Below are 13,841 nucleotides of genomic sequence, written 5' to 3'. Positions count from 1 at the left end.
TGTTAATGCTTGATTCCCCCCCAACAGTGTTTTAGCTGTCCTTATTTTTATTTTTAAGCTGCCTTGAATCCCTGCCAGGGGAAGAGGCAGGGAATAATAATAATAATAATAATAATAATAATAATAATAATAATAATAATAGCAGCTCTGCATTCTCCACCCACCCCATTTCCTCTCCCCCCACCCTCCCAACACAGCCTGCCTTCTGCCCCCCAGCAGACCCCCCCCGGCCTGGATGCAGGGTCCCTCCTTGCTCCCCCCAAGAACTCACACTCAAAGTCCTCCTCGCTGTAGCTCCGCCCAGCCTCCTCCACGTTGCGCGGGTGCGAATCCTGCAGGATCTCCTCAAAGCGCTCCACCCGCAGGGCTTTGCTCAGGTCCTTCTCTTCCTCCTCCTCGGCCGCCTTCTGCCCCCCAAAGGTGGGCGACGTGGGGCTGGGCCCATCCTGCTCCGGCTGCGGAAGAAGCCCAGAGGCTGAGAGGGGAAGGAGAGAGACCCCCCTGCGCCCTGCGCCCCCTCCCATCTGCAGAAGCTCCACCTGCTGAGCCTGACTGCTCTTCTCCGGGGTCAGCGGCTCTGCCTTGGGTGGGGTCAGACTAGATGACCGTTGGGGGTCCCTCTACAAGGTGGGAGAGGAGCTTTGCAGGAGAAACCTCTGGGACTCTGTGCTTCTCTCTCCTCCATTGCAGGTTTCTGGAAGGCGGCTAGCTGCCTGCCTGCCTGCCTGCCTGCCAGGGGCTCTTCAGCTGCCGTTCCTGCCTAGCAGGGGGTGGTTTGGATGCCCACTGGGGATCCCTCCCCTTTCTACAATGCCAGGAGCTTCCTCCTCCTCCCTCGCAGGCTCCCCAAACCCTGCAGGATTAACCGGCTGTGCGACTACTGCATGTGAAAACAGGCAGTTTAAAAGGGGGGGGCGCAACTCAGCAACTCTCCCCCAAAAGAGAGGCTCTGTTTGCCAGGATGGGACTCCAGAGCAGCGCCAGCCTGTGCCAGGGAAGAGGCTGCCGGAGGGACGTGTGGCACGGAGGGAGGGCGCAGGCAGGCGGAGAAGCCCCCCTCCCTCCCCAAGTTCCTGCCCATCCCGTGAGGGGCCCTGGAGGGGGTGTCCCCCTCTCCCTACCTGCGCCATGCCAAGCTGTGCCCCCCCCCCGCGGCTGCCCCTCTGCTCTCCCTCCTGCCCGTCTCTCTGCGCCTCCTTCTCCGCCGGCCTGGCGCTTTATGATGCTGAGCTCCTCCCGGGCGGGAAGGTCACTTCGCCCGCAGAGAGGAGGCGGCAGGCGGATCCGTCCCCTCGTGCCACTCCAAATATTGACGGGGAGAGGCCCCCCCTTGCGCCGGCAGACACCCGAGCAGATTAGCCGGCAGGAGGGGGGGGAGGAGAAGGAGGAGGTCCCTCCCCAGGACTCAAGGTGACAGCGGCACGGAGGCTCCTGGGGAGAGGGGGGGCATTGCTTCCTGACCCCCCAAAAGTGCTGCACAGGGAGGGGCTGGCTGCCCTCCCCGGAGCCCCCGAGGCTGGGCAGGTAAGAGGATCTCCTTCGCGGGAGAGTTTTTGCATTGCTATTGGCCAGGGATGCTCCAGGTGCGAATCCTGAACTGCAGGGGTTGGACTGGATGGCCCTCGGGGTCCCTCTAAATCCCCATTTCTCAAGAGGGGGTGCACAGAAAGGTTGCCCAAGGGGGAGGGCAGGAATATCCTGGGACAGGCCCCCCAGCCCATCCCTGCCACTCATAGGGGCCCCTGGCAACCCCCCCCCCAAGAAGCCCAGCAGGGCTTAGGGCCCCCTCTGGAGGGCCCCAAAGAGGAGCAACCCCCATGCCACCATGTAAGTCCTGGAACATGTGGCAATAATGGCGCGTGCCTCTGAGCATGTACAGAGTGCTTTCTGTCTCCGCAGCACAGGCAACAGCCCACGCCCCCATGGAGCCAAGGGCAAGAGGTACCCTGGGCTGGGGAGCCCTAGAGATTTGGGCCATGACCCCCAGCACACCCTCAGGGGAGATTTGGGAGAGATTCACTTTGGTGTCCCATCTAAACCCGTTTCGTTTAATTTGCATCTGAAAAGGCATCTGGTCGTAAAACATCTCCGGGTGGTTTACAAGAAACGTTAAAGTTGTCCGTAAAAAGTTTAAAAGGGCTGTAAAGCACTAAAACTAACAGTGGAAACGAATGAAATGAACTCTGAGCGAAAGGGCTGCCAAGCGGGCACCAATCAGAGAAGGCGCTTGGCTGGCGTCAAGTAGCAGGGAGTTCCACAGAAAGCGTGCTGCTGAATTAGTCCTCCCAGCTTCTCCCTTTCCCCCCCACCTCCCTCTCCCTCCCACCCCTCCCCAAGTCACCCAGGAGGGGGTCTCTCCTCGTCCTGCCCCCACCCAGCAAGCAGTGCTTGGCGCCCCAGACAGGGGAACTCCCGGCCTCTGGTGAAAGTCTGCCCCCACCACACGCCCTCACTTGAGTGGGGGGGAACCTCCCAGCTCCCTTCTCCTTTGCTGAAATGCCCCCCAGGCAGGAATTGCCCCATGGGAGATGAGAGCTGGTGTTCCCACCCTGTGGGCAGTCAGGAGAAAGCTGCACCCAGAGACCCCCCTGCCGCCCCCTCCCCTCCATTCCCCCCCCCCGGCACCCAGGCCTCCCCAGGCGACCAGGTGGCATCCTTCAGCCTGGCAGCGACTGGGGGGTTGGCCTTACCTGTGGGCAGAGCAAGAAGTCCATGGCAGCCCAGGGTGGGTGTGTGTTTGGGGGGAGGATGGGGGGGTCCCAGCAGCACCCAGCCCTGCCGCCTCCTCCCAGACGCTCCTTCCTGGGTCACGGGACTCGCCCAGTTGGGGGGGGGGACGGGGGAGCAGGCAGCCATGCAAAGGGTTAATCATTAACCCCGCAGGAGTTCAGCGCAGGCGGCTCCCAGTGGGGCAGGAGGTGGGCTGGCAGCTGGGTCCCCCCAGCTCCTGGGATTGCGGCCCCTTTGGCCCCCCCATAAAATATTGGAGGGGACCGGGACCCCCAAAGTCGACAGGCATTGCCATTTCCAGGGGGTGCTGATGATGCCCCACCTGCTGCCCTCCATCCTGCCCCAGCCAGGAAGTGGGGCTGATGTGAGGGGAGGGGGCCAAACCAGGCCAGCAGCAGCGGGTGGGTGGGAGGGAGGGAGGAGAAAGCTCCCCCCGCTGCAATCCCCCCACCCAATTAAAGGGCTGGAGCGCTTTGCACATGCTCTGGAGCTACATCCTGGGAACTCAGTTCTGGAGGTGCTGCAGAAGGTCAGCCGCAGGAAGGGGGTCAGCAAGTTCTCCCCCCAGCCTGCTCTGGACCTCTGCACCAGCCCCACCTTGAGCAAGGGGGCGAGGACACATATCCCAGCATGCACTGCTCTCCCCATCTCCCAGGAGGCCTGTGGGTCGGCCTGGGATTCCTAACCGGTCCTGCAAGGTCCCAGCAGGCAGCAGTTCCACAGGGCTTCCTGAAAAGGCTTTTGGGGGCTTGAAGGGGGGGCAGGGGGCAGCTGGCGCACTGCAAAGCAGGGGCTGCCCCATGGCTCCTTCCCTTCCCCGGCAGGCCTCATCCTGCCCGTCTGAGGGTTACACGGCATGCAGAAATTCAACTGTAGAGCTCTGCCCATGCCCTCCAGGCTGCTGACATTTTGCCTGCTGGAGCCCAGCTTCACCCCGGGCTCTGCTCTGAGCTCTGCCCCACACAGGACTGGAGGGGCTGAGCCAGGTGCCCCGTGGGCTGGGCAAAGAGGTGGGCAGCACATGGCACAGTGCCCACTTGCGCCCCCCGCTCTCCTGGCACCACTTCCTAATGGAGCAAACCGGGCTCACCTTTCCGGAGCATCTCAGGCGTCAGAAGCCCCCTGCCCGGCCCCCGCCCAGCCCCCCCTGTGGCCCCTGTGAGGTCCAGAGAGGCTCACCTGAGGGCCGGCCTCTGCTACTCACCCCCTCAACGGCCCCGGAGACCATGCGGTGGAGGTCAGAGGAGACCTGCGGGCGACTCATGGTGGGCTGCGGGCAAAGGCCCCTCTAGCCTTTCTCTTTCTCCCTGGCACTCAGAGGGCAGAGTGAGGGCACCATAACCTGCAGAGAGAGAGAAAAGGCCAATTATCGCGGAATCAGGGACCGCCCAAGGTCATCTAGCCCAACCCCCGGCAAGGCGGGAATCTTTTGCCCAAGGTGGGGATGAATCCCCGACTCCGACCCAGATGTGGGGCCTTCTGGCTGCCCACAGGACAAATGGCACCTCTGGGGGCTTGGAAGATGCCCCCCCGAAGAACCATCCACAGAATGGGGAGGGAGGGACTTTTGGCAAGGCAGATGCCCCCTTTCCCCTCCAGAGGAGGTCCCTGATCGGGGCCCCTGCCAGGCGGGCTCCGGCAGCGCCAGCGGGGCAGGAAAGAGCTCCTTCCGGTGCCCAGCGGGCAAAGTCGGGATCCCATGTCTCATGAAATAAAGAACGAGGAAATTGGAGGAGGAATTGGGCAGCGGGAGGGAGGGGGGGGAGAGGATTGGAAGCAGAGCTTGGCCGGCCCCCCCGCCAGGGATGCTGCGGGTGCGATTCCTGCATTGCAGGGGAGGGGTGGGGCTGGATGACCCTTGGGGGTCCCTGCCGAGGAGGCGGCACCTGAGCAGGGAGGCCAGGGGGAGAGGCGGGGGCACCCCTGGAAGAGGACCAGAGAGGCGGCACTGGGGGCTTTGGGGGCGAGAGGAAAGTGTGCCCCCCCTCGCTCTCAGCACTGGAATTCGTGGACAAAACTGAATGGTTTTTTTTCTCTTATTGTATTAATATTGAAAACTTTAATAAATATCTTATAAAAAAAACCCTGAATGTCGGAAGATTCCCAAGGGATCAAAGGCAGGACTTATTCTTGTAGGGCAGGCTGGATTTTCCTGGAAATGACCAGGGTTTGGGCAGCAGAACGGCGTCCGGGCGGTTTTTTTTGCCAAATCAGTAAAATGTCCAGGAACACCCAGACATATGGCAAGGGGGGTAAATCACAACAAAGCCCCCAAACTTAATATTTTTGGGGAGATGTTACTGGTGGGAAAAAACAGCTCTGGACAAGTTTGCCCAGATTTTCACTTTTGGGAATCTGGGAACCCTATTGCAGGGCAGAACTAGACTGTGGAACTCCCTGCCACAAGAGGCAGGCCTGGCCACCATGAAAAGAGGACTGAGCAAATCCATGGAGGAGGAGAGGGCGATGGCTGGGCTCCTAGCCAGGATGGCTGGGTTCTCCCCCCACAGCCAGAGGCAGCAAGGCTCTGCTGGAAACCTAGGGAGGAGTTCTTGTGTTCGAATCCTGCTTGTGGGTTTCCCCCGGGGGCACCTGGATGAGACAGCTTCCTCCCTTTGGCTTCCTCCAGCAGCCGGGCTCTGTTGACAGCCGTATAGAACCTCCAGGCCCAGAGGCAGTCTATCTGGACTTTGAGGTGCAATGGGGCATTTGGACGCTGCACCCGATGGGCCCCTTTGGCCTGATCCTGCAGCTTTCTCCTTATGCAAGGGAATCCCTGTTCACCCAGGGCATGTTAGGAGCCCACGTGGAAAGAGACCCCTGGGAATTTCCCGTCCCCCCACAAACACCCCCCATCCTGCTCAGGACCCCCTCCTTCTGCAGCCCCTGTCTCAGGGAGTGTGTGTGTGTCTCCCGCCATCGCTTCCCAAGCTGCACTTCTATGACGAGTTCCACCTTCAACCTCGCTGCCTCTCAGGGGGTTGGTCTGGATGACCCCTGGAGGCCCCTTCCTGCAAAGGCCAGCAGCCTCTTCCTCTGGGAAAGCCTTCTTCCTCCTCGCAGCTGCTGCCATGTCCTGACCCCGGGAAGATTCCTGCATCCCAACGAGGAGGAGGAGTGCGGTCTCCCCGCTGAGCCGGGCGGGTGAGGCAGAGGCCACGCTTGTCTTGGCCTGGGGCTCTCCCGCGGCAGCGGGTGCCAAGAGAAACGCCAGGCGCAGAGGGGGATCGGGTCCCCCCAGGCAGCCGGTGCGGCTGGTCTGATCCGGCCCAGGCTCAGCTCCCCCCGCTGCCTGCTTTCTTGCCATGAATCGCACTCGTGACTCAAGAGAGCTCTGGGGTTGCCCAGCCAGAGTCCCTGTGCCCCAGAGCAGGGAGGGTGGCAGGGGGTATCGGGGCATCTGGGTGGAGTGGGGGGAGGGCACTGGGAGCCTTCAAAGGGGAACCTGGAGTTGGGGGGACCCCAGGCGGTCATCTAGCCCAGCCCCCCACAATGCAGGAGTTGCCCCTGACGGAGGAGAGTCATCGCATGAAAGAATTGAAGGCTTGGGACCCCAAGAGGTCATCCAGACCAACCCCATCCCCTGAAATGCAGCAATCACAGCAAAAGTGTGACAAAAGTGTAACAGAGCGCCATCCCACCTCTGCTTCAAAACCTCCAGAAAAGGTGGGTAAAGTGGCCTCTGTGAATGTGCAGAGGGCCTTTCGCTCAGGCTGCTGGGCGCAGCGTCCTTTCTGGAAGCCAGACAGTTTTTGCCTCCACCCCCCACCTCTGAGGATTGAGCCCCCCTTTGCCCCCCACCATCGTGGGGCTGGGCTCCCCCCCTTTGCTCACCTCCGTCGCTCCCCCAGCGCCCAGCTGCCAAGTGAGGGACAGGAGCAGCTCCCGGCCGCCTCTTATGGCTCCCCCTGGGCCTCGTGACGCCAGCTGAGCGGTGACTGTCCCTCACAAGGGACGCTCACTCAGCCTGCTGTCACCCACAGGGCCGAACTCTGGCTCGCCCTGCAGGGAGGGGGACACACACACATTCCAGGCAGGACCCACAGGGGCACCAGGTTCTCACAGCACCCCACAAACCACCCAGCCCCCCATGCCAGGCCTGGCAATTCCTGCCCTGCTGGGATCCCTGCCTCACGGGGGTTGGGCTGGATGACCTCGGGGTCCCTTCCGAGTCTACAAGGCTATGGTCCTGGTTCCAGAGCCCACCTCCCAGCTGGCAGGCCCCAGGGCATTGTGGGCTTCTCTGCCTGCCTCCTTTGTGAGGCTCCCGGGCTGGTGGGGCAGGATTGGCACTCAAGGCCCAGGCAGCCCCCTCCCCAGATAGCGAGGCCTCCCTCTCGGCTTCTCAGAGAACAGAGCAGAGCAAGCGGCGGTGGCAGGCGACTTGAGCAAGCGAGCCCTTTCAGAGTCTAAGGAAGCACAAGCAGCCCCCCCAGTCCACCCCAATGGAGAGATGCGAAAAAGAGCCCCCTGCCCCCCTCTCGGCCACGACATCTTTTTGCTGAGACAGCATCCCTTGCTTGGCAGTGGGCTGGACTAGAGGACCTTTGGGGGTTCCTTCCAACTCTCGGGTGCTATGGCTCTGCCTGGATCCTGCCAACCTGAGGGGCTGGTCACTCCTGTCCCAAGCGCTCCCCCCCACTGCTTTCACAGCCTGCCCCCAACCCCACCTCCCTTGCACAGGATAGGCAGGTTGGGGGGCAGAAGAGGAAGAGGGTTCCACAGCACCCTCTGCTGGAGGAGCGCAGGAATGCCGGCCCCAACCCAAGCACAGAGGAGCCCCTTTTTCTCTTGATGGGGGCAGGGGGGACCCTGCAACCGCCCCCCCCCCAGAATAGGGCTGGACTCCCACTCCCATCAGCCCCCAGGGCCAAAGGAAGAAGCCCCTCCAGACATGATGATTGGCAGCTGGAGGACCACAAGCAGAATCTAGATTTAATCTTTCAGGGCAGGGAAACACTTTCCTAAATTGCATCTGTGTTCATTTGCTAGGGATGGAGAAGTGGGGCAGGCACAGGGGGGGGGGGAGGAAGCTTCCCCCAGGCCAGGCCAGAGGTCAGAGGCGGGACCCCTTGACCCCGGGTCAAGTGCAGAGGCTGAAAGCCCCACATGGAGACCCCACGGATGGAGAGGGGGCTTTCTTCGGAAGAGGGTCAGCCTGCCCCATCTCTGGGGCAGGGGCTCAAAAGACTAGTGCGCCCCCCACAGAATAACCCCCCCCAGCCCATGCACCCGCCCCTCTGAATAAGCAGATTCCTTTCCTTAATCCGGCCGCCCATGTGTGTAGCAGGAGGGGAGGATTAAGGGCCGGTAAACAAATTTCAGATTGTTCTGGGGAAAGCCGAGCTGAGAAGAGGGGGCCAGACTGGTTCTCACGGGTGGGAGAGTCCGGCGGCCGCACACTCCTTCCCCAGCCCAGCAGGAAGGATCGGAGTCACGGGATTGCAGAGTGGGACCCCTGAGGGTCATCCAGCCCACCCCTGCAAGGCAGGGATCTCGGCTCAAGCATCCGGGACAGAAGGCCAGCCAAGCTCTGCTGAAAAACCTCCACAGACTCCCAAGGAAATCGGTTCCCCTGCGGAACAGCTCTTCTTCCCTGACATCCGGCCGGAATTTCCTTTCTTGCAACTTGAATCCATTGCTTTGGAGTCCTGATGCAGAATCTGAATCTCCTTCCTTGCTCTCTGCCTGCATTCATCAGGGCTAAGCCTCTGGGACGTGCCCTTGAGGGCTGAGGTTGCCCCACAGCGGATAACGCAGTCCCTCTGGGCACGTGCAAAGTGCCTTTCCCACAGGCGTTGGGGGTGCTGGAAGAGGACCGACCTGCCTCCCCGAGAGGGAATGTTTACTCCAAGGGTGCTGCTTGCAGGAGGTGGGGAGGGGGACAGGGAAACATTGCCACAAAGATGGCCGCCTGCCAGAGGGTTGGACTAGATGTCCTTCAGGGTCCCTTCCAAGTCTACAGTTCTAGGTTTCTGCACCTGGGGAAAGCTCTGTCCTCAGACAGTCGATCTCCCAGCATGCAGGGGGTGCAGCCGTTGCAGACCCCCCACTGCCTCCCTTTAATCTAAGCACTAATGCACACGCGGGGGGGGGGGAGGAAGGGCACTCTGCACATGCTCCAAACCGCTCTGCCCCCATTGCAACCCAGTCCTGCTCCTGCAGCCCCCCCATTGGGCCTGCCCCACCCAGGAACTGGTACCTCTCTGCCCCCCTCCAGGACCCCCGCCCAGGGGCCCCAACACCTACCCCCCTGCCTACCTTGGGGTGCCAAGGCGGTGGAGGCCAGCGGCCTCTGAGCGGCACCTGCGAGGCTTCTCTCTCCCGGCTCCTCTCTGCCACGCTGCCAATCTCCTGCCTTGGCACCCAGGCGCTCGCCTCCTCCTGAGCCACTCCCCCCTGCGCCACCCAAATATTTCACGGGGCTTTAAGCGGCGGACAAAAGGCCCTTGTGGCAGAGGGAGACGCCGGGCAGATCAGATCCCGGCCAGGCTGGGCCAAAGACCCCACAGCGGCCAACACCCCCCCCGCACCGCTCAGCGTTTAATTACAGACTGGCGCACCTCCTGAAGTCACATTCCAGGGGCGAGCCCCAACTGGCCCGCCTGATCCCACTAAGGCGATTATGGGGGGGGCAGGGGGGGCTGTCAAAGTCACGGCAGAGAGGCAGCCTTTCGCCCTGGTTCTCCGGAGGACAGACTGTGCCCCAGTCTCCTGACCCCGGGAGAGGGGGCTGCAGCCAGCAGGCAGAATTACAGGACTGCAGCATTGAAAGGGACCCCAAAGGGTCATCCAGACCAACCCGCTGCAATGCAGGAACCGCAACTGGAGCATCCGCACAACCTCTGCTTGGAAACCTCCAGGGAAGGAAAGTCTCCCTGTCTTGAGAGATCTTCCTAAGCCTGAGTTGGCATCTCAAACTCTTGAACCTTTATTGGCATTCATGCCAGATTGCAGTAGGGTTTTCCACAATAAAAACCTAAATCTCACGCTTAAGTTAATGTATAACGTTGTAGGATAGACTTCATTTTGTGTGGCAGAAACGTGGCCACCATCTGAATCTTATAGGTCAGGAAGGGGACCTTGTCTTTGTCCAGATGTCGCTCCCCACTAACAACCAACTGATGAACCAACTTCGATCGAATGGTCTCACACCAGGGACAGTGCAAAAGAACATGCATGACCCAGTCTAGTTGTGTCATGGAATCGCAGTCGGGTTGGAAGGGAGCCCAGGGGTCATCCAGTCCAGCCCCCTCCAATGCAGGAATCTCAGCTCCAGCATCCCTGAGAGATGGTCATCCAGCCTCTGCTGAAAAGCCTCCAGGGAAGGCGAGTCCACTCTGTGAGTGGCCTTTTCTGGACTCTCCCCTGCAGGACTGGCAAAGGGGTCCCATTCAGTCTTGCTAGCATGGGCGCCCTGTGGTCATTCAGGGTGGTCCAAGGGGAGATTCCCCAAATTGGTTCCGAAGTTCTTGGAAATGGTCGTCTAGCCACCTGTGTCTAGTTCTCTCAAATGCAGGATTTCCCGATCAGTAGTGCAGTCAGGATCTCCTTTCTTGCCTTTTAATTTGTTATTACTTATTGAATTTATATGATGCCCTCCAACACAACATCTCACAGATCTCAATCCGGCAGCTTGCGTCCTGCTTCCTAGAGCCGCAGAAAACCAGCTTGCTCCACCTTCCCTTGAGATATTTGAAGATGGCTCTCATATCTCCTTTCAGTCTCCTCTTTTCCAAGCTAAACATCCCCAGCTCCTTCCACTGTTCCTCATCAGGCTTGGTTTCCAGACCCTTGGTCATCTTGGTCACCCTCCTCTGCCCCCTTCCAGCTGGTCAGCATCCTTCTTATAATGTGGCCCCCAGAACTGGACCCAGGACTCCCAGGTTGGGTCTGACCAAGGAAGAACCGAATGCTCTGGAGGGCAGGATCCGAACTCAGGGCTTCAAGTTGCAAGAAAGGAGATTCTGACTAAATTGTGGGAAGAACTTTCTGAGGGCAAGAGCCGTTGGGCAGTGGAGCTGCCTCCCTGGGAGGTGGAGGTTGGAGGGCCACCTGCAATGGCCTAAGCAGGGGGTTGGACTACAGGACCTTTGGGGACCCCTTCCCACTCCATGGCTTTTGCAGGGGAGCCTGCAGTCAGGAGGGAGAGAGGCAAAGGCGCTGCGAGAAAGCGCAAAACCTTCCAAGGAGGACGAAGGTCACTCTGGGAAGGGATCACGTTCAGCCACATCCTTCCTGCTCCTTCTATTGGCACCTCCGCCCGGGGGGGGGGCAGGGACTTCTTCTCAGACAGGATTGCCTCTCCCCTCCTGCAATTCCTTTCACGTTTGCTCCCCAAATTGCTTCAGCCCCCCCCCATGCGCTGAAACAGGCTCAGCGGATCCCTGCTTATTTGACCGCAAGGGGTCAAGTGGGGCTGCTCATTAAAGGGGGTTTAAAACTGGGGGGGTGTGAAGGAGGACAGTGAATCTTGGGGGCTTGGAAGGGGTCTGGCTGCAGCAGAGAGAGATGGAGATGGAGATGGAGAAGGCTTTGGGCTTTGATGGAGTTGCCTGATTCACTCCTGGGCCACGAGAGCAAAGAATCCTACAGTTTGTAGGGACCCCAGAGGGTCATCCAGCCCAACCCCCTGCAATGTGGGACCCACAGGCAAGGCCTCCATGATAGGTGCCTTAAAAACCTCCAAGGAAGTCCTTTCGGAGAAGCCGGCTTTGGCCCCCAGTCCCCCCACTGGCCTCTCTGCCTGGAGGGGGTGTGAAAAGGGCTGGCCAGAAATACCCTCTCTCAACTGGGTGCCCTGAACCAAAGCAGGGCACCTCTACCCTCTGGGCGTGGTTGGTACAAGGCTGGGCCTGAAAGCTCCGCCCCTGAGGGGACGGGCCAAGTGCCGCAACCCCAATGAGGACTAGAAAGTTGCTTCTCATGAGCAACGTGAAAGTCAGATTCCCAGACCCAGTTTTATACTATGCGGCCTAGGACCCACATACCTATGGGACCGCCTCTCCTGGTCTGCCCCACGGAGGACCTTAAGGTCCACAAATGACAACACTTTGGAGGTCCCAGGTCGCAAGATGGTTAGATTGGTCTCAAAAGGGCCAGGGCCTTTTCAGTACTGGCCCCGACTTGGTGGAACGCTCTGTCCCAAAAGACTAGGGCCCCGCAGGACTTGACATCTTTCCGCAGGGCCTGCAAGACAGAGCTGTTCCGCCTGGCCTTTGGTTTGGACTCAGTCTGACCCTTATGTTTCCCTCCCCTTATGGTTTTGATTTATCAGCTATTTTAAAATGAGGCTGCATTTTAAATTGCATATTAACCTGTATTTTAAATTGCTTTGTTTTATTTTTTTCTATTATGTTTTCATTGTAATTTTATTGGTGCTAGTTGCCCTGAACCTGGCTCTGGCCGGAGAGGGCAGGGTATAAATAAAAACATGGGAGAGACCTGGATTCGAATCCTCACTTGGCCATGAAGCTCAGTGGGTGGGACTGGGAGCAGTCTCTGCTCTTTCAGCCCAGCCTTCCTCACAGGGGTGTTGGGAGGATAAAACTGGGGGGGGGGGAGGAGAAGACCCATGCATGCCCCCTTGAGCTCCTTGGAGAACAAAGATGGGCTTGGCAGCAGTGGCCTCAGTTCTCCAGCTGTGCAATGGGCAGAGCAGGGGCAGAGCTGAGCTCACAAGGTGGCACAGTTGCCCGGCTCTGTTGCTCAGCCCACAAGGCCACCCCGAAAGTGACTGACTGCTGGGGGGAGCCCTCCAGCATCTGCCGCTCCCCCCATGTGCCAGCCTGCCCCCCCCCCGTTAAAAGAGCACCCGCTGGGCCCCTGCAAAGCCCCAGAGAGAGGCCTGGACGGGCAGAGCCAGCGCCAGGCGCCTGCCACCCGCCCAGACCCAGTTAAAAATAGCCACCAGCCGCCTCCACAGAGCAAGTAAGACTATCCTGAGGATGAATCACGAGAGTGGCCCCCCCTGCCCTTCAGCACGTGCTCAGAGGCTCCTTGCGGACGCAGCAGGTTTCCTCTTCTAGCCTCTCCTCCTGCTCCTTCCCTGCCCTGCACGGCCTCTGCAGATCCAGGAGGGTGCAGAAGCCGGAAGGAGACTCTGCCTCTGCCCCGGAGAGCAAAAGGCACTCTGCGCGGGCTCAGAGGCTACCCAAACGAACGGCGGCATACATGAAGTGTCCAAAGAGATCAGCCCCCCCCCCCAGATACAGCCCTGAAAGCTGATATAAAGGCCGAGGGATGTCATACTGTGAAGCAACCTTGCGCCTCGGGGCATGTGCAGAGTGCATTTCTATCAGGCCTGAATAAGCCCCACAGGCCACAACACTGAACTGACCAGGTTGGAGGCTGCGGGAGCTGGCAAACATTCCCTCCGCCTCAACCTTTATCCATCAGGAGAACAACCATGGTGTAATAATAATAATAACAACAACAACAACAACAACAACAACAACAACAACAACAACAACAACAACTGTGTTATTTTTACTGTTGTTAGCCACTCTGAGCCTGGCTTCGGCTGGGGAGGGTGGGATATATATATATATATATATATATATATATATATATATATATATATATATATATATATTATTATTATTATTATTATTATTATTATTATTATTATTATTCCCCACCCATCTGGCCTCACCCAAGCAGGGTCTCCCCTCTGGCTTCAAGGCTGCCTCTTCCACTTCTCTTGGCAAAAAGAGACTCAACTCCATGTCCCGCCTGGCAAGGCTGTTGTGGGAATCAGAGAACGGCAGAGCTGGAAGGGACCCCGCAGGCTCATCCAGTCCAGGGATCTGAGCTCAAGCATCCACGACTGATGGCCACCCAACCTCTGCCGAAAAACCTCCAAGGAAGGAAGACCCGAAAGCACTCTGCATGCGGGAAGCCAAACCACAACGAGGGGGTTGGACTAGATGACCCCTGGGACCCCTTCCAGCTGTGACTGGGGGGCCATTGCCACCCCCTGAAGGGCACCTCCGGGCCACAGAAGAATGGAACCAGCAGCTTCTCTCTCCAGAAGCCAACGGCCAGGAATCTCCCCTCTGGGCACCCAGGAACCGGCCCCCTCCACTCACCCCATAGGCTCCTGCGGCTGC

At 59.4% G+C, this 13,841-nt stretch overlaps 1 protein-coding gene across 3 annotated transcripts in view; it reads right to left on the bottom strand.

Moving 5' to 3' along the window:
* Positions 1 to 13,841, bottom strand: part of SLC4A2 (solute carrier family 4 member 2) — a 58,469-nt gene that overhangs the window by 23,967 nt on the left and 20,661 nt on the right. For 2 of the 3 annotated variants that reach the window (XM_053409695.1, XM_053409693.1), the window contains exons 3-4: positions 3,935 to 4,072; positions 272 to 455 (exon numbers count right to left, since the gene is read on the bottom strand). In XM_053409695.1, the coding sequence (XP_053265670.1) occupies positions 272 to 455; positions 3,935 to 3,994 (244 nt within the window). In that variant the 5' untranslated portion in view covers positions 3,995 to 4,072. Of the gene's footprint in view, positions 1 to 271; positions 456 to 2,690; positions 2,811 to 3,934; positions 4,073 to 13,841 lie in introns of those variants that run through there. The other variant, XM_053409694.1, reaches the window with a different exon arrangement.

This window comes from Podarcis raffonei, chromosome 12 (genome assembly GCF_027172205.1).
Source record: "Podarcis raffonei isolate rPodRaf1 chromosome 12, rPodRaf1.pri, whole genome shotgun sequence".
In the NCBI taxonomy this organism is placed as follows: Eukaryota; Metazoa; Chordata; class Lepidosauria; order Squamata; family Lacertidae; genus Podarcis; species Podarcis raffonei.
This window is presented reverse-complemented; position numbering and strand designations above follow the sequence as displayed.